The 26,852-nt window shown below is 32.4% G+C and overlaps 3 protein-coding genes across 5 annotated transcripts; all 3 read right to left on the bottom strand.

The window, feature by feature from the left end:
* Positions 1 to 3,908: 3,908 nt before the first annotated feature.
* Positions 3,909 to 9,616, bottom strand: LOC105127232 (putative phospholipid-transporting ATPase 4). 2 transcript variants are annotated; one of them, XM_011028447.1, is made up of 11 exons: positions 8,830 to 9,616; positions 7,169 to 8,631; positions 6,991 to 7,101; positions 6,607 to 6,883; positions 6,417 to 6,505; positions 6,216 to 6,300; positions 5,815 to 6,024; positions 5,305 to 5,430; positions 5,111 to 5,209; positions 4,825 to 5,016; positions 3,909 to 4,733 (listed from the first exon to the last, which is right to left on the bottom strand). In XM_011028447.1, exons 1-11 carry the CDS (start codon positions 9,238 to 9,240, stop codon positions 4,029 to 4,031), a joined length of 3,768 nt encoding a protein of 1,255 aa, XP_011026749.1. In that variant the 5' UTR covers positions 9,241 to 9,616; the 3' UTR covers positions 3,909 to 4,028. The 2 variants fall into 2 exon arrangements, with proteins under 2 accessions (XP_011026749.1, XP_011026750.1); XM_011028448.1 differs by lacking the exons at positions 3,909 to 4,733; positions 4,825 to 5,016; positions 5,111 to 5,209; positions 5,305 to 5,430 and having other exon boundaries at positions 5,994 to 6,024; positions 6,141 to 6,300.
* Positions 9,617 to 10,943: 1,327 nt separating this feature from the next.
* Positions 10,944 to 13,275, bottom strand: LOC105127407 (uncharacterized). The gene is made up of 6 exons (XM_011028681.1): positions 13,217 to 13,275; positions 13,003 to 13,099; positions 12,750 to 12,871; positions 12,356 to 12,466; positions 12,110 to 12,260; positions 10,944 to 11,804 (listed from the first exon to the last, which is right to left on the bottom strand). Exons 1-6 carry the CDS (start codon positions 13,273 to 13,275, stop codon positions 11,661 to 11,663), a joined length of 684 nt encoding a protein of 227 aa, XP_011026983.1. The 3' UTR covers positions 10,944 to 11,660.
* Positions 13,276 to 20,385: 7,110 nt separating this feature from the next.
* LOC105127231 (transcription factor JUNGBRUNNEN 1-like) lies at positions 20,386 to 21,968 on the bottom strand. 2 transcript variants are annotated; one of them, XM_011028445.1, is made up of 3 exons: positions 21,730 to 21,968; positions 21,054 to 21,364; positions 20,386 to 20,945 (listed from the first exon to the last, which is right to left on the bottom strand). In XM_011028445.1, the coding sequence occupies exons 1-3, from the start codon at positions 21,926 to 21,928 to the stop codon at positions 20,559 to 20,561; spliced, it is 897 nt and encodes a 298-aa protein (XP_011026747.1). In that variant the 5' UTR covers positions 21,929 to 21,968; the 3' UTR covers positions 20,386 to 20,558. The 2 variants fall into 2 exon arrangements, with proteins under 2 accessions (XP_011026747.1, XP_011026748.1); XM_011028446.1 differs by having other exon boundaries at positions 21,054 to 21,361.
* Between the last annotated feature and the right edge of the window lie 4,884 nt (positions 21,969 to 26,852).

Here is a 26,852-nt window from a genome sequence, read left to right as displayed (position 1 = left end):
TATTGTCAAGTGTTAGAGGAACTTCAAAAAGTATTATAAATTGATATCAATTTCATAACAATATATTTAAAATAACCAAGAATTTTCTACGTATTTAATTAAAAATACATTACATTACAATAAATCAATCAAGTTAATTAAAAATTAAAACCCTTCTTTTGCATAATTTCTAACTTTCTATTTTAAAAACGCTGCAGAAATTGGATCCAAATTAGAAAAATTTATTTTTATAATTTGTTCTTTTTTCTCAATCTTGTTCAATTCTTGTTTCTCTTGACTTTATTGAATCAACATAGTTTGTTGCTCTAACATAATTTTCCTGTCTTATTTCTTCTGATCCTCAATTTTAACGAGAGTATCCCTGAATTGTTGTAAGAAATTTATTACAGTTACCTCCCCAACTTTATCTTTTCCTTGTCTACGTTTAAGTCGTTTCTTTGTAGCCTTCTGATTGATTGGTCTATCTTGATAAATCAATGGTTCACCATCTTCTCCTAAACTAACAGAATCAGGGGTAGATGGAGTTAATGAAGTTGGACTTGCATGGACATGACTTTTTTGTTTCTTATTTGACCTTTAATGTTGACTTGCACATTCAAATTGTCATTCAGGTTCTTTTCTTAAGATAACCCAACAATGTTCTAGTTGAAATCGTTTGCCAACACAAGAAGCATACATTTACCGAGCATCATTAATCTGGTAAAAAAATAAATAAATTAAATAATATTAAAATATGTGTTAAACAATTTAACATAGAAATGAATATTAAAATTACTTTTGATTATTCAATCATTTCACTTTGCTGACGATTTTAATTTGAGTAACAAATCTAACAAATTTACCGACTTCTCTAATTATTTCTTGCCATCTACTTGAGATGCTTATTTGAGAACGATTATTCAAGTTTCCTCCATTCTCTACAAAGTAAGCATATACGCGAGCCCAAAACTGTTTTGTTTGTTGTTCAACTCCTGTAATTGGATCCTTGCTTATATTTAGTCATGCAAAAACAAGTAAACAATCTTTCTTTGGTAAGAAATTTTTACTTCTTTATGAGTTTTTTGCAGAATAAACATTTAAATTCGAGTATGTTAAGTCATCAATTAATTGATTAGAATCACTTAATTGAAAGAGAATATCTTCTGACTCACTCATAAGAAAGCTGGTAAAAGAGCTTGGAAAATTTGAATCCATCTACATTAAAAAAAAAACTCAAGTTAAAACCTTATAAGAGAGTGTAAAAGAAGCTCACATTCAATGTCCAACAATTTTGTAGTTTCCATACATGTGAATTAATAATAAGCCTTGCATACTACTTGTTCTAACATAACAATTTGACCATTTTTTAGAACTAAAAGAGAATTGATATGTTAGTTTAATTGGATTTTCAACAAGACAAAATATAATTGATCTCAAATTAAAACAGATAATCAAAAATAAATTTTAAATATATCACTGTATCTTTTTATCAATATCAACTACCATTATTAATTCCTCTCAATTTTATCAAAGATAACAACATAAATAAAACTTGTCTTCCTTAACCCATATTAAAAACATAAAATAATAAAGAAATAAAAATCATTACAAATATTAAATTAACAACAAAAGGTCTAAAAAATCAAGAGATATAAAAAAGAAATTAAAAAAAGTTTTTAAATAAACATACCTTTTAATTTCAGCTAATTAACATAATCGATGTTATCAATTAACTGAAGAATAATTGATTCTTTTTTTTTCTAAATTTGAGAGAAAGATGAGGCAAAATATAAAATTTTAAAATCTACAAGTTCGTTCCTCATGCATTTAAAAAAAATTCCTCTTGCATTTAAAGAAAAAGAAGAGTTATTAGCTAAAGGTTATAAAAATAGTTGTTAGCCAATATTTTTTTTTTTTTTACATAGAAATGTAGAAATGGCTAGCCAATGAACAAGTAGCCAAAATAATTATTTATTTGGGTGCTATGTCGGAGTGAAGAAATAAAAAAGTAAAAGCTAAAAATATATTTTTTAATATTTAGCTTTTCATTTGGCTCATGCGTTGATGATGCTTTTACAGGATATATATATTTTTTTTCCTTAACACCTTCGAGACAAAGGAGTTAAACCCAAATTTTAAATTAGAAAGAAAAAGGTGATAAAATTTTAAGGCTAAAGAAACTATGAGCGCTCAATTCCAGAACAAATCTTTGGTGTCTTTTCAACCTCTTAATTACTTGCAAGTTATGCTAGAAGAAATGCATCCTTGCTTTGGATTCTTTTCTTTTTCATTTAACTTCCACGTGGTCCTGTTTTGTCGGAGGATCTACAATAATGATATTTAACACATACTCGCTAAAAATAATTTTATCACCTTTACAAAATATTATTTATTAAAATAGTACATACATACATATATATATATATATATATATAATTCAATAAATCAATTTTTTATTAGCCTTTTTTTTCAATTTAATACTTCACTATTATGTTATTTTAAAAATTATATTTCATATTTTTTAAAAATATTTTTATTGAATTATATATTGGTCTCACGAATTTAATTTAATTTTTCTTTTGATTTTAATTTTTAATATTAAATTTATTAGAAGTGGAGATTTATAATTTTTTTTATAAATATATTTCTATCTCATAACTTATATAATAAGTTTAACAGGTTAACTTAAGTTGAATAAAGTTTTTTTTTTCTTATCATCTTTTTAATATTGATTTTTTCTTTAATTTCTTTTTTTTTATTTGCTTTCTAGATATTATCCAGATCTCATGATCTAGATTACAGATCTGATAGATTAACCCGGGTTGATTAAATTAATTTTTTTATCTCCTTTTCAATTAAATATTTTTTTGATTTCACCCTTCAACTACTCAATCTTCTTTTTCTTTTTATTTAGTTTTTTTTTAATTTAAAATATCATTATTTTAATATATATTTTATTTTATAAAAAATTAAATTAATGTTGTTTTTAAATTTTTAAAAAAAATCAAACTAAGCTTTTGTTGATCGATTCTTGATTACACCTGCCAGGTTGGCTGAGTAATACTAAATCAGCTCTTACATAATAAACAATTACTATATTAACATGTAAAGCTTGGCTAGATTTAGGTGGCTAGATTTAGGGGCATTTAAGAGTGATAATGATTGTTTTTTAAAGTGTTTTTTACTTTAAAATATATTAAAATATTTTTTTATTTTTTTAAAAATTATTTTTAACATCAACATATTAAAATGATTTGAAAACACTAAAAAAAAAATATTAATTTGAAACAAATAAAAAAATAATTTTTTTTAAATTTTTTTTCTAAAATACTTTTACAACACAAAAATTAACATGACATTTAAATCACTATTGAAATGTTTTTCATAGTGTTTTTAAATCCAGCCTGATGATCTATCCGACCCAAGACCTAGGTCACAGGTTTTGACCGAATTACTCGAGTTAACCTCAATTTTTTTATAAATCAAAACGATATTGTTTTGAAAAAAAATATAAAAAAGTTAATAAATTATAAATAAATTTTTTACCAAGTCTTGTTGGATTACCGAATCAACTCGTTAGGCCAATCACGTTTTTAACTGCTCTTATATTTTTACAAACTTAGGCTAGTTTTAGCCCTAAATTAATTAGATTCTAAGTTAACCAACAAGATGGAACTAGATTTTAAAACTATGGTATCGCTGTAACACGCAAGCAACTTGCTAGTTATATTATTAAAAGTTTTGTATACGGCAGCAATCTAGGTATAGCATGAATGCACAGGAAGACCATGTGTGATCACAAATTGGAATTACTGAGGGTTGGCAATACCCAAAATTGTGGTACAATGGTCAATGTGATCAAAATCTGAAACTTAGAGGACCATATGCATAGTTCGCCCAATTCAAGCAATTAGAATAAACGCATATACAAACGTAAATTTGTCATTGAGGTATCGAGAGGTGTGAACCTAGCTTACAAGGTAAATCTATGAATGAATTATAATTATTTTTTTAAAAGAAGAACAAAAAGAATACATTCTTCAGCCAACTTAAGAAAATAATGGACTGCTTGTCCATGATTTATAGAAAGGAGTGTTTGTCACAGACTTATAGATTGATATCCTCTTTAGGCTCAACCCTTCTTTGAATGACCGAATTCTTGCATCGACCCTTGCTGAAAATCCAACCTGAGTGCTACTCTGCGAGTTTCGTTGTTCTCTCAGCCACATCTGATTTTCTGTAACATCTTTCTTGCAGTGTTTCATTTCTTGGATTATGTGATCGTCCATCGGATAGAGCAGTCTTTGAAAGGCAATGTGTGTGAAGTATGGAAGCAATGCAACAACTATAACAAGAAATGTAGCAATCCAGTACATAGGTGTGGATCCCATCGATTCTGTGATGATGTTGAATCCTCGTCGAGAGTAGTCGGGAGGGAGTGCACCGTAGGCGACTGCAAAAATGTACCATAACAGGATGCTGCCCCAGATGAAAAGATGTTGGATCCAAGTGAAGTGAGTGATGATGAGAGCAATTTGGCAGTTGACAGTCCATATTATACATGTGTACAGAATGGCACCAAAATGTGTGATGTCTGCTACATTTCCTTCTTGTCTGAATGCAGCAGGAGAGAATATGAACATGTTTGCAAGGAATACGACTGAGGCAGCAGCTGTGCCATTCAGTATCCAACCAACAATACGGCTCCAAGAAAAAATTATGTTCCTCTGCCCTTGTCTGTAAAGGGATGGAAACTGTTTCATTTGATAGAAAATGTAAATGCATTAGAAGTCTTCCTTCTCTCTTGTTTATAGGGAAATGTAGGTTCTCTTGCTTGAGCATTACCTGGAGGCATACATCTGACGAAACGTCCTGCTCAAAGACTCCAAGTGATATAACTGGCAATGATGTCAAAAGGACATTGAACATTACCATATACCAATCATCATATAAGGAATCCCCAGAGAAATTTGTGAATATTTCGTAGTAGAATAGAGTGAGGCCGAAAGCAATGTTCTTGTATACAAAGTATAGAACCTAAAGCAGGAGGATGGATGTTTGAGTCCAAAGGAAGAGATGCAGCCTTAACATGTAGATAGTAAATTAACATATGGTAGAAATAGAAACTCACCATCTTAGAGATTCTCTTGTAACACCAATGCCCATGGACTATGAGTAATCTCTCCAGAAATCGGAACTGAGGCAATGAGAAGTCACTAGCCATGACTGCCTGCAAGCAATGACGGAGATATGAAACGTAATATTCGGCTTAAAATGACAAGAGGATGCGAGAAAAGTTTTCCTGCAATGAATTGCGAGGCTTACTTGCATCCCTTCCATTCCACTGATTCCAACTCCAATATCAGCTTCTTGAATCATACCAACATCATTTGCCCCATCCCCAATAGCCAAGGTTGTCTTACCAGCATACTCCTTCACCAATCGAGTAATCTGGATATGCCAATGTCTGTGAGCAACTAATATTTCGAGTAATCTGGATATGCCAATGTCTGTGAGCAACTAATATTTCGAGTAATCTGGATATGCCAATGTCTGTGAGCAACTAATATTTCGAGTAATCTGGATATGCCAATGTCTGTGAGCAACTAATATTTCGAAAATGCCAGTCATTGAAGTTAATCTAAAGATGTTTAAGAAATCCTAGGGATTTCTTACTCGAACCAGTTGGAGGAAAAATTAATAGAACTTGTCCAGTAAAAAGAAAAAAAACTAGAAACAAAGTGGACTTGAGTCAAATCTTGTTTGTAGTCCATCCAAATTGTGTCAATTCTACATATATCAGTGATCAGTGTATTCAAAAGATGCAAAACCTACCAAAGCTTTCTGTTTTGGAGATACTCGGCAGCATATAACAGAAGCACAATTAACAGCTAACTGTAAGAACTGGTCCCTCACATCAGATTTCAAAGCAATTTCAAGAGCTCTTCCATCCACTACCAAAGCAAAGGGTGAATAATTATTGCTATCTTGGCACATCGCTTGGTATGAGCTTTCAATCTGGTGCAAAATCTCCTCTTTCATAGCCTGAAAAAAATAGGAGAATGCAATCTATTACTAGCTAAGAAAATCTGTAATTACCAATCAAATTCACAGTAAGGAAACAACAGTCCATCATTAAGTGTATTTGGGGTTTGCGTAACCATTCTGTTATCTTTTCCACTAAATTATCAGTTTTCAAATGGTGCGCTAATGACGTCACTCTTTGAAATTGTCACCTTCAGTTGGTTTTTAGACTCGGTTTCTTTGCTCAAACATACATGGAACTGTTTCATGTCCTGCCGAAGCAAGCTGCAAGAAAATCTGCAGAACAGAAGAGAAGACATGAAGAAAAAAGAGCGCTTTAGTGAGGCAGTCCACATTTCTTGTCTTTTCCGACTGGACTTGTATCTTTCAAGTTCACAAATCACAAACCTTACCCAATGTTTATTGCAGTTTCCTTCTTGTCACCAGTGAGCAGCCATATTTTCATCCCTGCTTGAGCAAGTTTATCTATGCATTCTACAACCTGATACATAAGTCAAGAAAGATGCATCAGTTCCATAAAACAGACTCTCTACTTTCAATCCCACACATGCATGTACTCGCTCAGAAAGAGAAAATGCTAACCCCTTTCTGTAACTTGTCTTCAACAGCAGCAACTCCTAATAAAATTAGTTCTTTTTCTATCATTTCAGTTGCATGCTCCAGTAATTCTTCTCTTTCAGGACCTACTGTAGTCTTTGCCTGCATAAATATTGAGTTCCACCGTTCGTACGCAGCCAGCTCAAGTACTCGGTAAGCAAATGCTAGAGTCCGAAATCCATCTTCTGCATAATTTGAAAGGTGTGAGGTTGTTGCTTCTTGGTATGCCCCACCATTATCTGCAAGCCTATCGAAGATGATGCTGGAAAAAAAATGTTGAAAAATGAAAACAGAATGACTTAAGTGGAATTCATTCACTGTTGTACAGAACTGGATTCAAACAATGGAATGAGTGAGTGGGCGACTTACCTATCTGCCCCTTTGCAGAGAAGATAGATTTTACCATCTTCATCTCTTACTATTACAGACATTCTTTTACGAGAACTACTGAACTCCAACAAATTCAACAGCTTGTACTCCCTGAACATAAACCACGACATTAGCTTAACGCTTTTTGACATGGGGGGGTGTTCGGGGGCGGGCATACCTCTTCACCTGCTTCCCGGAGTAAGGATCAAGCTCTTTGAGGGTCATTAGGGATTGTGTCCGCTGGAAAAATTGGAATCCAAATTCTTGTGAAGCAATCAAAAAAGCAACTTCTTCTGGGGACTCTGCTTCATATTTAAGCTTATCAGTTTGGCCATCTTCAACGGGTATACCTGTGTGACATAGAGCCATGACTCTGAAGAACATTGTCATATCAAACAAGTCAGACCTGTAAATCCACTGGTTGTTCATTAACCTGTCATCCCTGAAGTTGAAACCCTTGATGACCTTGATAAATGATTCTTTCCTCACATCAGAGAGTCTTGAGTTTCTAGCATTCAAATTATCTGCATTTTCTTGACCCCTAAGAATAGCCTGTTGAGTGATAATATCAGCCACGGAAAACTCAGACATTTCAAGGCTCTGACTTGTTGTGTCAGATTGGTCGATACTAGATCGATATGCCTCAATGTCAGTATTCATTCGCTTTGAAGCTGCAATATCAACTTCATTTATGTTACCCCCATACGAAATTCCAGCAATCGAGCATTTCCTAAACTCCATCTGATTACAAGTCAAAGTTCCTGTTTTATCTGTCAGAATGATTTCTACTTGACCAAGTTCTTCATTCAAATTTGAAGTTCGAGCCTGGACAGACTTACAGGTTGCTTCATCATACATTTTTTTATCCTTGTTAATGAACTTAGCTTGTAGAACCTTGACAATTTCAATGGAGACATACAGAGAAATGGGAATCAAGTAACCATACAATATTAGAGCCCTTATGAACTGAAGAAAACCTGATCTTAAAGGATTTGATGGATCGAAGAGTGGATCAGAATCTTCCAAACTAAGGTACCACCATTGACTCATATCTGATTTTATGACCACAGCAGACCCGATGGAAGTCACTAGTGAGATCAGAAGAAGCATAGAGAAAAGAAGGTAGATGACTTTATCCATCTTTTTCTCAACCCTGCTTCTTTTAGATGGTGACATGGTGGAATTCCTTACTACTTTCGTATCATGCCCGCTAAAGATCACTGCTCCATAAACATAATCACTGTTTCGAAGCTTTGAATCTCTTAGAAGTAGCTGAGAAGGGCTCAAGGGGTATATTTTATTCTCAAACTCTAAATTCCCCACAAAGGTGTAAAGGCTTGGATTGGGATCCTCGCCACGGATGGTGGCTTTGAATTCACTGAATTTTGCATCCTCATTCAAATCAAGTGTGACCTCTAAACATCTCTTGATTTTCAGATTCGTTTCTCCATCAAGGTTCATAGTCTCCACATAACAAACACCATCTTCATAGCTGGACGATAGCAAGAGAAGATCGCTCGAAAAGTATTCATCCTTGTTAACCTTAACAACATCTCCTACAGAAATCTCTCTCCATAATTTATCCACAAATAAGCCATTTCCTGCATGAGCCTTTACTGTTCGAGCGTTCACATTCAAGTCCTGCACAGAATTAATGGTAACATAACCATAGCAAGAAAATCCATCTAAATTTCACTTTAAAGTAAAAATATAATCAAATTCTGAAATGTAAAGATGATGGAAAATAAAGTGAATAATTAATAATTAATGGGTGACAAAAGTTTTCAAATGATATGAGGAGAAAAATCAGAATTCATGCTATGTTTTGCAAGAAGTTACCTGCAAAAACCTATACCAATCCTCAACAGCCTCTTTGAGCATGCTGATCCCCACCACAAATACCAACGGAGCAATCAAACTTACAGGTTTAACAGGAGAGAAAGGAGTGACGGACAATGCTGCTGTCAAAAGAAAATACAAATTGGCAACTCTCCGGAACTGCTCGAAAAGTGCTTTGGGTAGAAAAGTGACAGCAGTGTACTTTTTTGTGGATACCGAGTTGTTTGTGTACTTGTAAGGTTTTCTCTTGTGCACTTGAGGTTCATTGCAGAAAACCACCCGAGAAAATCCTGGCTGACCGATGAGCTCCTGAACAGAATCAGGATCGGATGTGTGTGGTCGAAAGCACGAAAATGAATACAGTTTGCTCCATCTTACCTTCCCCTTTGTTCTCCTAGATGATCCTTGCATCGTTCTCACCACATAAATTTCTGTTAATTCAGTATGATATAGAAAAAGGAAGGAAAAAAAAAACCTTCAACGATAAGAAATCGTAACTTGCTCTATCATTTCACCAAAACCAGAATTTTCAAGACAAACCCTGATGATTTTAATAGCTGAGTGAGTGTAGTTTGTCTTCATCTACCTTGGATAGAACTCGACATGAAACAGTGGGTGCCAAAAACAGCCCACGTCATATTGGAAATGTCAACATTTTAAAATAATTCCTTTCTTTGTTTATTGAGATTCTTCATTTTCTCAATTCTCAACCTTTCACCATCACTAATCTTTTCTGAGAAAGACAATAACAATGCTATATTTTGTACTTTCTTGGAGCATGCAGACCTTTGACTGGGTGAAATTCGCACATGCTTCAGAACTCTCTCTCATCTGAACATAACAAATGTTTACTTCTTTATGCACACCTTAGAAATTTCCAAAATCGATCAACACAAGATGAAAAACCAAGAAAAACACATGGTTACTGCAAATTTAAGCTAGCCTCTTTATCAGAAATTATATGCAAGTTAATTTAATATCACCCTGCACTGCCTCTAGATCCGCGAGCCAAATCTTGTAAACTTTCCTTCAAATCTGAGATGCTGAATTAGCTGTACAAGCGTTCACATGTCTGTGTTCATCTTATCATCACCTACTAAAAAATTCATAAATCCCCACTTTTCTTGGTTGCTGCATTATTAAACAGAACTTAACATTGTAGTCAACGGTGCCGGAGGTAGAAGAATGGCAGTACATGCTATTTGTGTCCTTGAGTTAAAATATTGCTTTCTATCATTCCATTTCCATTCCTATAGAAATATCTACGAATTATTTTAATGCCACTATTGTTTGGGCTCTGATTACAATATGATACGTGAACATCAACCATAAGATGTAGAAGAATCTGATGCAGAATTAAGAAAATCAGTAGAACAGATGGGGTTTTTAATGCAATTAGAATATAATTTGATAGCCGGCTACACTTGCCGGCTACGAAATGGATTCCATTCGGACTAGGATTAGAGAATAGAAGACACTTGGTAACTTTGTGAAGGGAAATAAAAACAATTGAAAAAAGGACATTGAAACCAACGGCTACTTTTTTTTTTTTCCAGAAAAATATTGAACTACTAAGTACAAATCAAGCAATCCCTCGAATTCAAACACAAATCCAGAAGCAGCCAGCCAAAGTGCTTACTGCATTAAACACATCGCTTCTATGCTCCCTTTCCTGGATATACAATGTTCAACACGAGTATCTTGAACTGTCCCTTTTTTTGTCCTAATTTTTTTTTGTTTGACCTCAAGGAAACTCCATATGTTGCTTCAAGCATCATCCAACGTAATTACACAACAACCAGGTGCCTACCGCCAGAAACAATAGTTTTCTCTAGTGAACCGAGCATCATTCTATGTAGGAGCACAATGATCCAGCTACACACAAGAATTTCATCCCATCAAAAGTGCATGTTTTATTTTTTTCAGAAACGTCAGACCTACCAATACTGTGCTACTAACAGTATCTTTAATCTCAAATGATCTTCAACTGCTTTATGTCAGAAGTAGATACTAGTCGATAAGAACCAAAGTCTACGAACTTTATGCTTCTAATATGCTCATATGATCCTCAAGGGAAGCTCGTAACCAATTTCCTTCACAAAATGGCTGACCTCTAAATCAAAAGAATGGTTTTACTGCAGAGAACATTTCCATTCATAATGGATATTTATCAATTACATCAGAGCAAAGAAAAAATATAAGTAAATGTTCAAATTACCTAAACAAATATGCATTTTCATGTTTAATTTGACTTGCAATATCAAGTGCCTTATAATACATCACCAGCGAATTCATCCAATGCCCTGCATTGTTGTATAGGTACTATTTTAGCCGCCCAAGATTCGATCTGAGATTGAAGGAAGGTACTGAGTCCAGACATTGCCATCACTGTATTCCAAGGCAGTTCCACTGATGGATTCAATGCAACTAGTCTTGGGCCCATCGTAGTAGATAATCATGCTGTTGTTAACTTCAGATGATGTGATATCCTTGACAAACCAAGAAGAACCACTAGGCAAAATGATGAAATAATAACAAATCGATAAACATTCAATTTCCAACTGTTAAAACACACTGCTCCAAAAATCAAGCCCATAGAATTATATTCCGAGTCACTAGTCTTATAAACAGAAAATTGTCAACTGGTACCATGTCAGATTCCTAATAGAAGAAAAGAAAATCACAATTAGAGGAGAATATGAAACCTCTCTCTCAAATTCAGAGCTTTGCTCCACCATTAGACGGTCTCAACAATATCTTTGTCTAATTTCCTTGCATTAATCACGAGCACACTTAAGTCTGGCAAACAAGTATCCTTTGCATAACGTGTCTCAAACCCAAGGCTTTGAAACTGATCTCTGAATAGCATCCAACACATCAGAATTCACATTATTTTTTAACCTCTGAGAGCAGTCTTCGGCAGTTGCTATAGCATAATCATCCAAGTCAACTCCAATGAGTTCTTCAACTCTAGCCCGCAATACAAGTAAAGGAACTTGATGACACTGCTCTTTCAGGAGAAACATCGACTGGAGAAATGGTCTGTTGCCACATATAGATATCATGAATTACCCTATGACTGAGAAAAGTATATATTCTGATGCCACTTGCCTAAGATAGTATTACAATAAGTTCAGTGTTTTCTACAGCTTCATTTTTGCTCATTGCTAATTTCAAAAGAATTCCCCATTTCATCCAAAGATAACAAAACAGGAAAAAACTTCTATAAACACCAGCAATACAGAAAAAGAAAGGCAATTGTTAAACATACAGAATTAACCTTCATAATTACATTCACTGAAATGTATATGAATTTGCTCAAGAACTGGTGCACAGTTGATATGATAAACGGTACTATTTCCTCATAACTGGGTTTAGCATATTGTTCATCAGAAAAGGCAATCCTCACAATTTCTTCAACCTCTTCCTGCCTACCTTATTTCATAACAACATCAATACAAACAAACAGATTACGTGCTCCCCAAAAGTATTATTTAGCATGAAAACATAATAGTAATAGTGTTACCCGTGAAGTTCAAGGTTTGAATGTGGAAACAAGACCTTCAACTTATAGAAAGGCACTTTGTCTTCATCCCCTCCAGGGATAAAGAAATGAAATGAAACCAGTTCTGGATAGCTGATCATCAGCAACAAGAAATGAGAAATGAGAAAAAAGTTTAACAAAATAGAACAAGCCTTCTACAACAAATCCAAACTCCAACAACAAAGATTAACAAGCAATTGAATAAGCCAATGAAAAGACAAAACAATAACTCTAGTACACAATATCCAATTTAAATTACAGGTACAAACAATAAACATGCAGAAGGATCTATCATCTAATGCTGAAAATTTGAAACCAAGTAGCTAGCTTTGATCTCTTTTTCAACAAAATTATACAAGGATGAGTTCAAACAAACCTTGAGCTAGACAGAGTTGAATTTGCAAGTACTGCAAGAACTCCAAGGTCTAAACAATCCATCCATGATACAACATGCAACATTCCATCATCTCCAATTCCATCACCATTTCTTGTATCAAACTATCTTAACTATAACCATAAAAATAAATAAATAAATAAAAACAGAACTATTAGCCACGAGTGTATACAATGCAACATCAATCTTGACTACACAAACACCATAAAGTTTCGAGCTTGAACCAAAAAAGTGCATAGAATGAACTTAACTGGAGAAGAAAGATTAGAATGGAGAGGAACCCAATTTCTGGAAGGGTCAAATGGTTCTCGAAAATGAGTGGCAGGTAGTAACTGAAGCAAACCAAGGAGTATAGACAGTCCGAAAGCTAAAACTGAAATAAGGGTCTTGGATTTGGAGCCGGAGCTAGACCCGGATTAAGGGGTCCGGAAATTATTGGGTTGTCTGACGTTTGAGATGATCTTCTCTGAGTTGCAGGATATGCTGACGGCAAGTACGAGGAAGCCATTGACTCCTCTCTCTATCCTTTTTTTTTTTTTTTTTGTAGTTGTTCACTTGCAATATGCTGATGGCAAGTACGAGGAGGACATTGACTCTTTTCTTTCTTTCTTTTTTGTCGTTGTTTCCTTGTTCTTGTGTGATGCGAGCGAGTTGTCATGTAGTTATTTTCAAGGATGACGACTTGTCGTTTGAGGACTCTAGGAGCTGATCTTCCTTTTTACGGGAGTGATTCAGTGTTTGGCTATGCAATGTAGAGGGCTAACAATCATTTATCTGGTCCCTCTAGTTTTATATTTTCCAAATTAAGCCTCTACGTTAAATTGGATAAAATCAAGTCTTTCACTTCAAATTAGAGGTTATTCTATCCCCTTTGAATGGCCTGACGAATGCAATATGTTATTATATGTTTGGAAGAAGAATCTCCAATTACCGAATTTGTTGAAGATTTAGCTTGGGGACTCAATTGAAAGAAGTCATGCTAAATGGTTAAAAAAACCACAATTGAATCCTGTACTCTCCATCCACCTCTATTAAATTGTCCTTTGCATACAGTGCTTTTTAAAAAGCTATATATATAATGAAGTATAAAGCGTCTTTATTTCAGGAGGAAGGATCAAGCTCCGCAAGCTACAAGCTCTCCCTCATTTTTATTTTTTATTTTTAAAAGAAAACTAGGTCAGTGCTTGACTCGACCTTTCCAACTAGTTGGGTGTGGTCGTAAATTCTAGGTCCTTTACTTATCTGATCTTTAATGTGAATAGGGAGTATTTCATAGGCTCAAAGCCCATTTGCGAGACCTGAAAAAGATCCAGACACGGAGTTTAGACCCAGGCTCGAAGCCTGGGTTCAATGTTCAGTGCCGGCCACTTGACCTGGTACCTTTCGTTTATGTATATGGCGCCACACTAATGGCTTATAAGGTCGCCAGGCTCTGACGCTTTTATTAATTTATATGATTCCGGCATTTGGCCTTGAGTGATATTAGAATAAAAATATTAGGAGTATACTAATTTCATTAGCACTATTATTAAATCTAATTAAGCATATAAATTTTAAAATTTATTAATCTAGCTTCTTATCTAATTTGGATTTTCAATTAAATAACACAAGAGATGACCCAAAATGAATCAATCAAATTAATGAGTCTAAAGATAAATTGGATGAACTATAAAAATATAACATAAATTTTAAAAAATATTTAAATATAAATCTAAAAAAAAATATTAAGATGATACCAGATTAGATCGATCTTGGTTACCTTATGATCTCGGTCATGGACTTCAATAGGTTTGATATCTTTGTTGTTTTTGTAAATTTTTTTATTTAATTTTATAATAAAAATAAATGCTTCAAAAATCGACGATCAACTTTAAAAAATATGTTTATTTGAATCTTAATAACCCCATAAAAATATTATTAAATTTAATTAAGCAATTTAATCTTGAAATATATCATCTCAGCTTTTTGTCTAGCTTGAGTTATCAATTAGATCATACAAGAGTTGATGTAAAGTAAATCAATCAATTTAATGAGTTTAAAATCAACTTTGATGAATGGTAAAAACATGACATAACTTTAAAAATACCTTTAACATGATATGTTTTAAAAAAATTATTGAAATGATGCTAGATTAGATCGATCTTGGTTACTTCGCTACACCTGCAAGCTGAGACAATTAGGGTTACCTCATCAAACTTGCAAATAAGGTCATTAACACCATAAAGTTTAATAACTTAGTATTTTAAAAATTATTTTTTTATATAACTAAACTTTTTTAAAAATAGATTATACCATAAAGTTGAAATATTTTTCTGATATTGCAATAATCATATAAAAAATAAATTAAAATAAATTATCAATTCTAAACTCCAATAAACATATAATATAAGGACTAAATTAAAAGAAAATCAATAACTAGAGAAAAAATGGGTCAAAAAGAAATAAAAATAAAATTACAAAATACTACGGATTATTATTGTAATCCACATTGTTCATGAGTGTGGGGAATCAATATTTTCCTCACACCTTTTAGCTTTATACTTCATAGGTAATGTGATTGTGCTCCATCGCGAGTCATATATTTTTACTTTCTATTAAAAAAATATATATGCAAGTTTTTTTATGTATTTTTGTTGCTGGAATATTTTTTAAATGTAAATAAAAATATTTATGCATATATCTAATGAAATAAATTGAGAATTATGTATGCTAATAAATTAAAAAAATAATTAATGATAACAAAAAATAAAACTGAAAAAATCAAAACAAAAATATAAACCAAAATACTTAATTTCACCACACAAGATATTTACCATGTTATGTTTACTATATATATATATATTATTTGAATAAAATAAAAAGTAAAAAATATATTATGCAGAGCTAACATATTAAAAATATTATTTGAAAATAAACATACTTTAATTAACAAAATTTAGCAAACAGGGGTGTTCCATTATATTTGGAGTGGACTCCTGCCAATATTCTTATTCAAAGTTCAATCTCCAAGAGTGATGAAAAAAATGATTCAGCTGTGGGTGAACATGATGCCAAAGGGTGATACTGGAGCAAAGCTTGGAAGAAATATCCGAAATGGATATTGATCCTGATAGAATTGAGGTTAGACACATATCATTTCTCCTCTGCATTTGTTTCCTTATCTTCTTCTTCTTTCCTTTTTTTTGAAGTTATAGATATCTCCTTCAATTTTGGAACTATACTACTGCAAGGTTGTGAATTACATGATACCACAAAAGATTGTGAATTATAAGAGATTGATTTTATAGCTGTGGTTTCCCAATTTCATTCTTTATTTTTCATTTTTTGGTTTGTTGTCTGTTTTGCTACAGTCGCGATCTTTGTTTGTCAAGAACCCGAATTTCAAGATTGCTGATGAAATTTTGAAAAAGCACTTCGGTGAACACATGAAGGAAGGGAGAATCCAAAGTGTCAGGGTAATAATCTAGATCACTGTAACCTTAACTGTATTGTATATTCTGTATCACTCTTATGTTGGGTTTCATTTCATTCATTTCACATGCAGATAAAGAAGCACATGAAAAAACGGAAGAATGTTTCAATGGGTTTTGGCTTTATAGAGTTTGATTCTGTGGAAACAGCTACAAATGTATATCTGCAGAGATCTACAAGTAATTACAAATCCAGACATTGTGTATAGTTGTTGAAATCTGCTGCTGTTTTTGCTCACCTTCATTTTACCAGTCTTCTGTTCAGGGAACTGTTTTGGATGGCCATGCTCTTATTTTGCAACTTTGCCATGCCCAGAAGGATGAACATGCAGTGAAAAAGGCTGGGAAGGATAAGACTTCTACAAAACTGCTTGTGAGAAATGTAGCTTTTGAGGCAACAGAGAAAGATCTCAGACAGCTATTTAGCCCATTTGTCCAGGTGACTATTTTGTTCCAGAAAATTTCTAAACCATGCTTATTATCCAAACGTTTATAACCAATGCTCTATTTTTCAGGTTCTGGAGAGAGCAAAGGAAGGTGAGAGCTTGGAAGAATTACGGGCTCGCATGGCTGGCTGGACAATTTACCGAGGAGCAAAATGGTTTCCAGAATCCAGCCAAGTTATCCAAAAAGAGGAAGGCAGTCACTAACTTGGACGAAGAAAGCATGAAACTCTGGAGAATAACAGATTAGTGCTTTAAGCAAATATTTTCTTGTATTAAGGAGCAGAGAAGAACCGGGTTTGTCAACGGTTTTAGGTTATAGATTTTCCTTTATCCGAGCTGGCCCTAGTTTTGCTTTGTTTGGAGCTGATTTTTGTTTACTACTGTTCTGTCTAAGCAAATGAGTGACTGAATTTTCCTTCCTATCCCCTTATTTATTTTTATTTTGTAAAGTAACTTGATAGTGCCTGAGTCAGAAAGAAAATTTAATTTAATTTTCAAGCACGAGGACTCTCTTTATGCTTCTTCTTGCAGGCCAGCAGCCGCAGCCGCAGCCGCACATATATCAGGTCTCTTTGTAATTTGGCACATGGAAATTATAACATCCGTGTAATTTCCCCGAATCATCCTCCTTGCAAGTAGCGCTCGACTTCTAGGTTTTCGGCAAGTTTAACATTCCACTGCAATTGTGTTTTTTTTTTTTTAAAAAAAAAAATTTAGTTTTAAAATTATTTTTCATATATTTTTTTATTTTTTAGATATATTAATATTAAAATAGAATTAAAAAAATTATTTTAATATATTTTTAAACTAAAAACACTTTTAAAAATAATTTTTATCATACTATTAAACAAGTCTTTTATTAGTAGCAATTAATGATTTGCAAGTCTAAGGACGAGTGAAAGCAAGAAGATGAGGATCGTTGTTCTCCAACAATTTGGACATGATTTATCGGTTTGATTTCATTATAGATAATTAATCAATCATTGAATGATTTTTTCTAAATAAAAAAGTGTATATGTAACAAACTTATATGCATTGCTTTGCAAAAATAAAGATATTATCGATGTTATGAAGTTAGCCTTTGTATTAATTTCAATCAAATCATAATAAGGATCTACTTTGATTTCTTTATCGGTGGTATCATATCAATAACAAGCCTTTCGACCAAACCATTTAAATATAGCAAAAAAAAACTTTTAAAAATAATTTTTATCACGCTACTAAATAAGCCTTTCATTGGTAGCAATTAACGATTTACAACTAATGCTTCTTTAGTGAGGGACGAATGAAGGCAATAAGATAAGGATCATTGTTCCTGAACAATTTGGACAAGATCGCTAGGTTTGATTTCACTATGAATAACTAATCAACCAATGAATGATTCTTTCTAAATAAAAGAGTGTATATGTAATAAGCTTATGTGTATTGCTTAGCAAAAAAAAAAAGATATTATCGATGCTAAGAAGTTTAACCTTTGTATTAATTTCGACCAAACCATAATGAGAATTTACTTTGATTTCTCTATCGGTGGTATCATACCAATAAAATTTGAATAAAAAGACTTTATTAAGCTCGTTATAATATTGCAGTTTAATCATCTCTTCCAACTTTCCATAATAATCAACTTCAAACTCATTAGAAGTTGATCCCTCAACACAAACTCCATTATTGTCTGTATTCTACCTTGACTATATTTTTTAGTATGAAAGATATATTCATTGATAAAATATCTGTTATAGCACTTAACTTTTCTTTAAGAACCTAAACATAGTGCATTCAAACTATCACTAACAATCCCTTTCAATTGATAAACTTAGTACAAGATTACAATAATTAACAGTTAAAAAAAAGTTCAATGAAATTAAATATTATGAGAAATAAGAATTATTAAGTAATGCTTATATGTGTTCTAAACTACATAGAAAATTATTCATCTTATAATTGAAAAATTTAAGATTCAATTATATGTGAATTTTGAAAAAGCAAAAATTGATGATGTTGCGTATGAATTTTTTTTCAATTTATAAGTTTATAAAAGTACAAGAGAAAAAATATATAAAAATAACAACATGCTAACATTGTACTTCCTAAATAAAAGGTATTGATTCATCGTAGTTAAATAGCATATAATTATGTATATGTCTGGATTTGATTTTTATCAAGTATCTTTTCCTCACAGTATTTTTTAGTAAAGATCATATAGGATGAGAAAATATTAGCAAGTTCTCGCTCAAATGCACTTTTCCACTGTCATTGTGTCTTGGAATGTGATTGATTTTTGTTTTCAAGTGAAGTTCAAAATAATACAAGATAAATACTGAGATTTCCACAATAATATAAATCTCGAATATTGAAACCTCAACAAGCATCATGTTTTTAACCTTTATTTTTATTTTGAATAAGTATCTACATGAAATTAAATAAATATTTTAATTTTCAAAAAAGATAATATAATTGTAATTAGAATACATGTACAATCTATAACTTCTCGAATGGATACATCTATCTGCAGTAGACAAGGCCTTAAAATTTTATCTCAAATTATAAATGTATGGTTAAATGCTCCATTGAGTAAAAAAAATAGAGAGAATATCATCTTAAGTTTATAGATTGTTTAGATGATATTTATTTAAAAATTTTCCATGTATTAGATATATAATTTGTTAGAGTATATATTTCTAAAAAAATAATTGATCTCCACGAATGTATCTTATAACCCTTCAGCAATAAATATCGGTAAACAAATGGAATGAGTGTTTGCATAAATATATAGTAATCATGACTCTTCATTTTATATAATTTTTCATCCTTTAAATTCACCAATGTAGATATTTTCAAAGCATATTAATCAAGAAAATACAAACTTTTAAGTCATTGGTAGATAAGTAACTATGCATTATTATCTAAAGTGAAGTTGACTTTAGGCTTTGCGATCCGTGACCCATCTTAAACAAACTTTATATTTTTATAGTGACAAAACAAAAATATATCCATTTTAACTTTTATTTTGTCCTTTGTCTTTCTTTTTACATCCATCACCAATCTTATACCAATTATTTTAAACACCAAAACTTACCTAACTTTGAAGCTTAGTTTTTATGTTGCTATTTTTGTTGATTCCAATACCTCATATATTCCTAGCATGGAATTCTCTACTCTTGGGAAATTCGTGACTCTTGTCCCTCATGATTTCTTGAGTAGGATTGGATAAGTCTTCTATGAAGTGATTTATGTAGCTGTTGCTGGATATAACCAAATGCTTAGATGATCTAGTTGCATAATTATCCTAGCATAAGTTATTGTTGATGGAGCTTACTCCTTGTCCTGGTGCTCGATCATTTCGTTGTAATTCGTGCTTCAGACACTTAGATTATATAAAACTTTTGAAATCTTTTTAATTGTTAGGGTTCCTTCAAGTTGTAAATATTCCTTTCAACATTAATCACTTTCGAGTTTCACAGCTCATGAAAATTAATAATATATATAAATTTAATTTATAAATATTTATAATATGCACATAAAATTAGTCCAATTTATATATTTAACATGTTTGAATCGAAAATAATTTGAATGAATCAAAAATTAAATTTATAAAATATCAAAAATTAAATAAAATAAAATTATTAATGAAAATCCAATTCAACCGGGGTGCATGTCCTGGTTAAAAAAGTAGCAAAGAGGGGGTGGCGGGGAAAACGTCAGTGAAATTACACGTGTAGAATAGTTGCATAAAACAAGAAGCCTCATACATTGACAGCCTCTTGTGAGTAACTATTTGTTATTTGGATTCCAGGCTACCCCATTCCCATCACGTTTAGACGGTGTACTTTTCTTTACTAGAGAAAAAGATACCGGCAACATCATCTGCCCTCCATTTATCTAATACAATATATCTCTGAAGGATCAAGAGCAAACTCAACCATTGGTCTAAGCTCATCCCAGTTCTCATCTCCAAAAAGTTGGTCTCCATTAATTTGATTCAAAAAGCTTAGATATGATGTTGTAAATGGAACTTGACTCGTTAAGCTCATCTGGGCTGCAAACGACTGGTTATTATTTCCATAGAAATGATCATTGGTAGCTTGGCTTTCAATCACCTTATTATTGGCTGACACTTCGAAGCTTTCATCGTTATGCCTACGATTGTCTGATTCACAAGGGCTAGCACTTGAATCAGTACTAACACACTGTTGTTTTGAAGAGAGGTATTTTTTGTTAAAGGGAGCTTCTCTCTGGAATATTCGACAAAGTGTCCAAACTTCCTGTAACATTTAGAAACAGAAATAAAAACTATCAAAAACCGAATGGACTAAGCATCCCAGTTTTCAGTAAAAAAAATATATATATATACAAGAATGGACGAATCTTACAGCTTCGTGAATATCACAGTCTTCAGGATTGTTGAGGCTAGCAGTATTTTTACAAGCAGGAAGGCGAAATTCGTGCATCATCCAGTCTGTTTTCGTGCCTTTTCCAGCACTTCCTCGGTAATAAACTAAAGATTTTTTCAGGCCAATGCAGTAATGGATTTTCCCAACAGAATATATTGGCTTGTCAATGCCTGTAGCTTTCCAAAATCCAGATCTTGTGACCCTATTAGGTCTTATGCTGTTCTTATACTTTCTTCCTCTTCTACAGAAGAAGTACCACTCCCTTTCTCCAGCACTACAACTTGCTTCTTCTGTACAGAAAAATAAAAAGAGGCAATAAATAAAATTGATGAAGGAAATTTTCTTGCAGTTTAGTGACATGAATTTCTTGTCTTCTGCAACACTTGTACAGAATGGTATGGTAAACCTGATAGGATTAAGAACAACTTAATTAAAGAATTTTTTTTCCCTCATAATTCGTCCTAGTTTTATATAGTAGATTTTATATAAATCTCTGTGATAAAAAAAAGCAAATTATAGTTCTACTAATTACTTTGAAGGTGTTTAGAAAACATTTTTGTATTTCATGCACATAGTTATAATTAACTACATATATTAACATTATAACATATTTGAATCGATGAACAAAGGAGCAAAAGTGCAAGAGCATGCATACTTGGAAGATCCCATGGCTCATATTGGTAGACATCAACGTGTTTGATGAGGTCAATCCTGATAGGCTTCTTCTCTACTTTCTTTTTAAGATAAAATCCTACAAGTTCTTCGTCGGTTGGATGGAATCGAAACCCTGGGAGCAGGATGTCATCATCTTCTTCAACGTCTTTTGAACTCGCACTCAACCTATCCAACTCCATTTCCCTTCCTCTCAATGTTTACTTCATTATTTGATGATGCTTGCTATATAACCTTCTTATACACTTTGAGGAGAGGTTTTGGTCAAGGTCCTTGGCTTCGACAGCTAAAGAATGCAATTATTTATTTATGATTTTGAATTTTTCAACATAATTTAATTCTTTTGTCTCCATATGGAGATTTTTAAATTAGAGAAAGGACGGCGAACATATCTTGATGTGATCGTTTTGAAAAATCTGTGCAAACGAGAAGGGGTTGTTTGACAAAATGGGCTTCTATAAATGGTTTTCCACATCAGTCTGTTTGTAGATAACGGAATGGTAACGAGTGTAACAAGTAAAGTTCATCGCTTAAACATCAACTCTCTTGTATTAAATTAATCAAGTTTCTTTCCATTCGGTTTTTAGACACCAATACATTTAATTATGAGATTAACCCTACATGTTTAATGATATAGAAAATAAACAATGAGTCAATCCTTTTAATATAAGGATTTCGTTAACTAGTATTTAATTTTAAGATACCCATTAAGAGATTACTTATTGGCCCATTGTTAGTTTTTGATGGTTAATTAATATTTAAATGTGATAACGATCAGTTAATTTTGAGTTTTAAACTTTTTATTAAATCACAATATCACAAAACAATCGTGATTACATTAAAAAATTTAAATTCAAAATCCGTCAATTAATTATTACAGCATTTAAACAGTACTAATACCACTCGACTAGCCCTTAATTAATGTGATAATTAAGTGCATCTGTTAACTTTTCTCTGAAAATAACTTCTAAAAATATTACGTACATCGGAGATCATTTATGAGATTACAAGGTTTATCTCAAGAAATAATTATATAAACTTTGTTTGTTTGTGTGTATCTATTATATAATATGGAATGAAATATTTATAGCGATATATTGTTGAGTGTACCCACATGGCTAATAGGATTCCAAATTAATCTTTGATTCAAGAGAAGAAGACATCGTTGTCATTATGAATGTTATCGTAAAATTTTATAATTGAAGAATAAAAAAAATATATATCTGCATTTAATAAAATAATATTGAAATGCATATAAATTTTGATAAATCATAAAATAAGTAGTGAATGCTAATTAAAAATTACAATGAAAGATTGATCTTTTTTATAAAGAAGAAGAAGATAGATGCACATAAATATATTTTATCATGACTATCTTTTTTTTTGTTTTATACTCTTTCTTTTATTTATCTTTGAAGTTAATTTTAATTGTTGAGTGCATTATTCCATTTGGGATCTTTAAAAAACTCAAATATCAACTTATTCCCAAACTCAAATGTTAATGGAAGGTGAGGAGTGAACAATTTTAAATCCTATCAATTTATTGTATAATATTATAGAGTGCTCTCATTCCACAACTCAATGTAAATGATAGGATTTTCTACCAATTTCCTTCTATACTAAAACAACTGAAAATTTTTATACAAGAAGTCCCATCAAAATATTTCAAAACTTGTTACTTAGACTAAGTTTAATACAAATTCCCCGGAAAAAAATACTAGTTAAATCTATATATTAATCCACAAGCACGTGGTTCATTATAAAATTTTCAAGTCTAAGATTTCAAAAGTAACCTAATATATTTTTCTATCATATTCCATTCAAAAACATAGGGCTCGTCGGCAGCCAATAATCAGAACTTCTTACAAAGTAAACATTAAAATATGCTAGTAGCATATGTTTAGCTTGATTCTTTCACGTTGTTGGCGGCTTGAAGCACAACTTGATCAGGCATGTTTCCATTTTCATCCTTTTTAATTTGTTTGGTTACACATTTAATATTTTCCCTGTGATGTGCATTCACTAAAGGACAAGAAACTGGAAGCTGGGCATGGCAAATGATAGGTTGGGGATTTTTCTTTACTCACGGAATCTTGTGTGTGTGTGTGTGTTGATGCACAAAAAAAAAAACAACAACTTTAGCAATTCCTTGATGGCTTCTAAATTAAATGCTTTTATAGTTTTGTTTTAAAAAACAAAACTTAACCAGTTCGAAAAATAAACAAGAAGCCGTCTTCTACTAATATGCCTTTTGGCCCGACTAATTAAAATATGGTTTCTGCGTATGGCCAGAGAAAAAAAAATTATTTAATATGGTTGATGTAATTCAATAGGATTGCAATATTATTTGATTGAACTTTTTCAACAAATTTTTAGTGTTATACGTATGCATGCCTGTATTGTAACATTTATTTCAAAGTGCTGTGCAATATTTTTAATATTCATCGGCAACGATTTTCTACAAATATTCGTTGTATGTGTGTATCTGTGGTTATGCCCAGGACGAAGAAATGAAGGTAAGGAAAAAATGGATGGAATACTGAGCGACGGCCGGATAACTGGAGTTTCTCCTCCCAAGGAGGGAGGAAGAGGTTGTACAGTCTGACGAGTTAGGACGGCCAGAGTGGAAAAGAAAAAAGGAAGAGAGAAAACGAGTTAAACAGAGCCAGCACCATTCCTTTCAACAGTATGAAACTACGCATCACATGTCCACGATTCATATTGAATTTCATGACCTCCAAGGGGCTTGTTCGATTTTGTACGACAGTATTTTAATTGGCTGGGAAAGACAGTTAATTTTGACTTTTGAGTAAGAACATTGATGGGTCTTTCTTGTGGGACCAAACATATATATGCATGGTGAGAGATCTAATTAAGCAACCATTTAGTTCAGGTAAGACATTTAGCTTACGAGAAGAATCATGGAAAGGTGTGTGGAAAGAGATCTTGAAATTGAAGCAGGTCTCAGCACAAGAAGGGTTCGTGCAATTCTCCTGAAAATGAGAGAGATGTGTGAATTGAATGAGCATGAGTTCCTCCAATTGAGGGCCCAAGTAATTTGATTGATTAATTAACATATACTAAGAGAAACTAAAATTATATATATATTTGACTTAAAGCATCCAGCATCTACAGGCACGGATATTATTGCCTATCTTAAGAGAAGTACCTTGGAAAGATATACAATATTGTTCAAAGGGTACTGCAAGACTAATATTGGCCTTAATTTGGGGAAATCTGGGCAAAAATCCACTCATTACAGGTTCGCAAAATCCATGGATATCACCTGCGTTTCAACTGGAAAAGAATTCATTATTGCAGGCATGCATGTGAAACTTCCTAATTAACAAGAGCAATGAGGAAAAGGTCAAGAATTTTTTTTTATATATATAACAAAGTCAAAGCCATGGGATTTCAGAACTATAATTATAAAATCGCTTTCCATTAAATTCTTGGTCGTCCTATACCATCACTGATGATGTCTTCTTATAGGAAGTTTTGCAGAAGAATATCAGGATGAATAAAATAACAAGGAAAATATACAGAGGATAAACAAAGTTTCTTTGAAATATTTGGCAATAGGGTCGCAACAAGATTCCACAATGAACCGTGCTCACACTCTAGTTACAGAGAGATTGAAGAATGGAAAATATATTTTTTCCATTACAAAACAATCCATTTTAGTTAAAGCCAGTTAATGTAATCTTTGACCAGATAAAATAAAAAGATACACCCTCACTTAATTTAATTGAGATGGTTAACCTCGTGTTTACTTTGTCTATTCTTGGGTTATTAATCGGTTAGTTCAATCATTGATTTATTTAGGTTGCGTTTAAAACTTGATCAATTTGGTGCTAACATAATTTATAGGATAAAACATTTTTTTCCCCTTGTTAGATATCTGTTCCGTGTAAAATATTTTCTGGTACTTATTTCTATAAAATATTTTATAAAACAAATTTAGTTAATATAAAATGTTTTATGATTAATCTTAAAATTTAATTTATTTATTAAAATATATTATCAAATCATAAAATTTTATAAAATATTTTACAAACAATAACCTAATTATATTATTATCAAACTATTTTAATCACCATCTTCATTTCATAACCATAATTATTTTATTATAATTTTTTTTTTATCATTATCACCATCATCTCACCACCACAACTATAATAATCTCGCAACCACAACTATAATAATCATCTTACCACGTTTCATAACCATAATTATTTTATTATAACTTTTTTTTTTTATCACTATCACCATCATCTCACAACCACAACTATAATAATCTCACAACCACAACTATAATAATCATCTTACCATACTATGTCATTATTTTTTTTTTCTTCACCACCATAACAACCATCTTTTTAGAAACAAATATCACCTCACCATCACCATTTCCTTCTCCACCGCTGCCTCACAACCATCACCTTTTCACATTGTTATGAATATAATTACTACTATATCATCATCATCATCATACCATTATCCCATCACCTCCACCATTGAAAATTATTTACATATAAAATCAAATCAAACATTTGACATCATTTCCTATGAATTGCATTCCCATCTTAGTTTATTTATGGACGGACTACACTCACCGCCCCTTTAATTTATGGCTGGATTCTACGTACAGGGTCATTGACAAACACTACTGATGGAGGTAAATTTTCCATGGCAGCAATTATTTGGTTTGACATTCAACAATGGTGTCGAAGCCCTGTCAACATTACTGGAACAGCATTGTTCATTCTGCCAAACTCAAGGCCTCTAGATCCCGTCTTTGGACTGTAGTGGCCGTCGATCTCCATGACAGAAAAAGGGCAACATTTCCGGTTTCATGGTATTGTGACGGTTCAGTTTAGATCTCAAAGAAAAATGGACTGTTTAAGATTGTAAGGGAGGAGTCATTTATGTCGAAGATGGGTTGCTATTAGCCCTGTCGAAAACATGCCCATACCTCAAGTACATGTATATATTGACGATTGTCAACTACAGGCCTCCAGCTGTCTCTTCTTCTTTGAAGAGAGAATGTGTATCCTAGTCCAACTAGCCCCCCGATTAACCCATATCTGACAAATACAATTATTA

The sequence above is a fragment of the Populus euphratica genome, unplaced genomic scaffold, assembly GCF_000495115.2.
Source record: "Populus euphratica unplaced genomic scaffold, PopEup_1.0 scaffold7.1, whole genome shotgun sequence".
Taxonomy (NCBI): domain Eukaryota; kingdom Viridiplantae; phylum Streptophyta; class Magnoliopsida; order Malpighiales; family Salicaceae; genus Populus; species Populus euphratica.
This window is presented reverse-complemented; position numbering and strand designations above follow the sequence as displayed.

Bases quoted from the DNA above. Each gene is read 5' to 3' on its own strand.
- LOC105127232 (XM_011028447.1), bottom strand. From the start codon at position 9,240: ATGCAAGGATCATCTAGGAGAACAAAGGGGAAGGTAAGATGGAGCAAA. The intron at 5,017-5,110 runs GTGAGTTTCTAT...CTCCTGCTTTAG, and splicing joins ACAAGAGAATCTCTAAGATG to GTTCTATACTTTGTATACAA. The intron at 4,734-4,824 runs GTAATGCTCAAG...CAAATGAAACAG, and splicing joins CGTCAGATGTATGCCTCCAG to TTTCCATCCCTTTACAGACA.
- LOC105127407 (XM_011028681.1), bottom strand. From the start codon at position 13,275: ATGGCTTCCTCGTACTTGCCGTCAGCATATCCTGCAACTCAGAGAAGA. The intron at 13,100-13,216 runs GTCAGACAACCC...GGTTTGCTTCAG, and splicing joins CAGAGAAGATCATCTCAAAC to TTACTACCTGCCACTCATTT. The intron at 12,872-13,002 runs GCACTTTTTTGG...TAGTTAAGATAG, and splicing joins TCCAGTTAAGTTCATTCTAT to TTTGATACAAGAAATGGTGA.
- LOC105127231 (XM_011028445.1), bottom strand. From the start codon at position 21,928: ATGGAGTTGGATAGGTTGAGTGCGAGTTCAAAAGACGTTGAAGAAGAT. The intron at 21,365-21,729 runs GTATGCATGCTC...TTTTCTGTACAG, and splicing joins TGAGCCATGGGATCTTCCAA to AAGAAGCAAGTTGTAGTGCT. The intron at 20,946-21,053 runs GTAAGATTCGTC...TAAATGTTACAG, and splicing joins ACTGTGATATTCACGAAGCT to GAAGTTTGGACACTTTGTCG.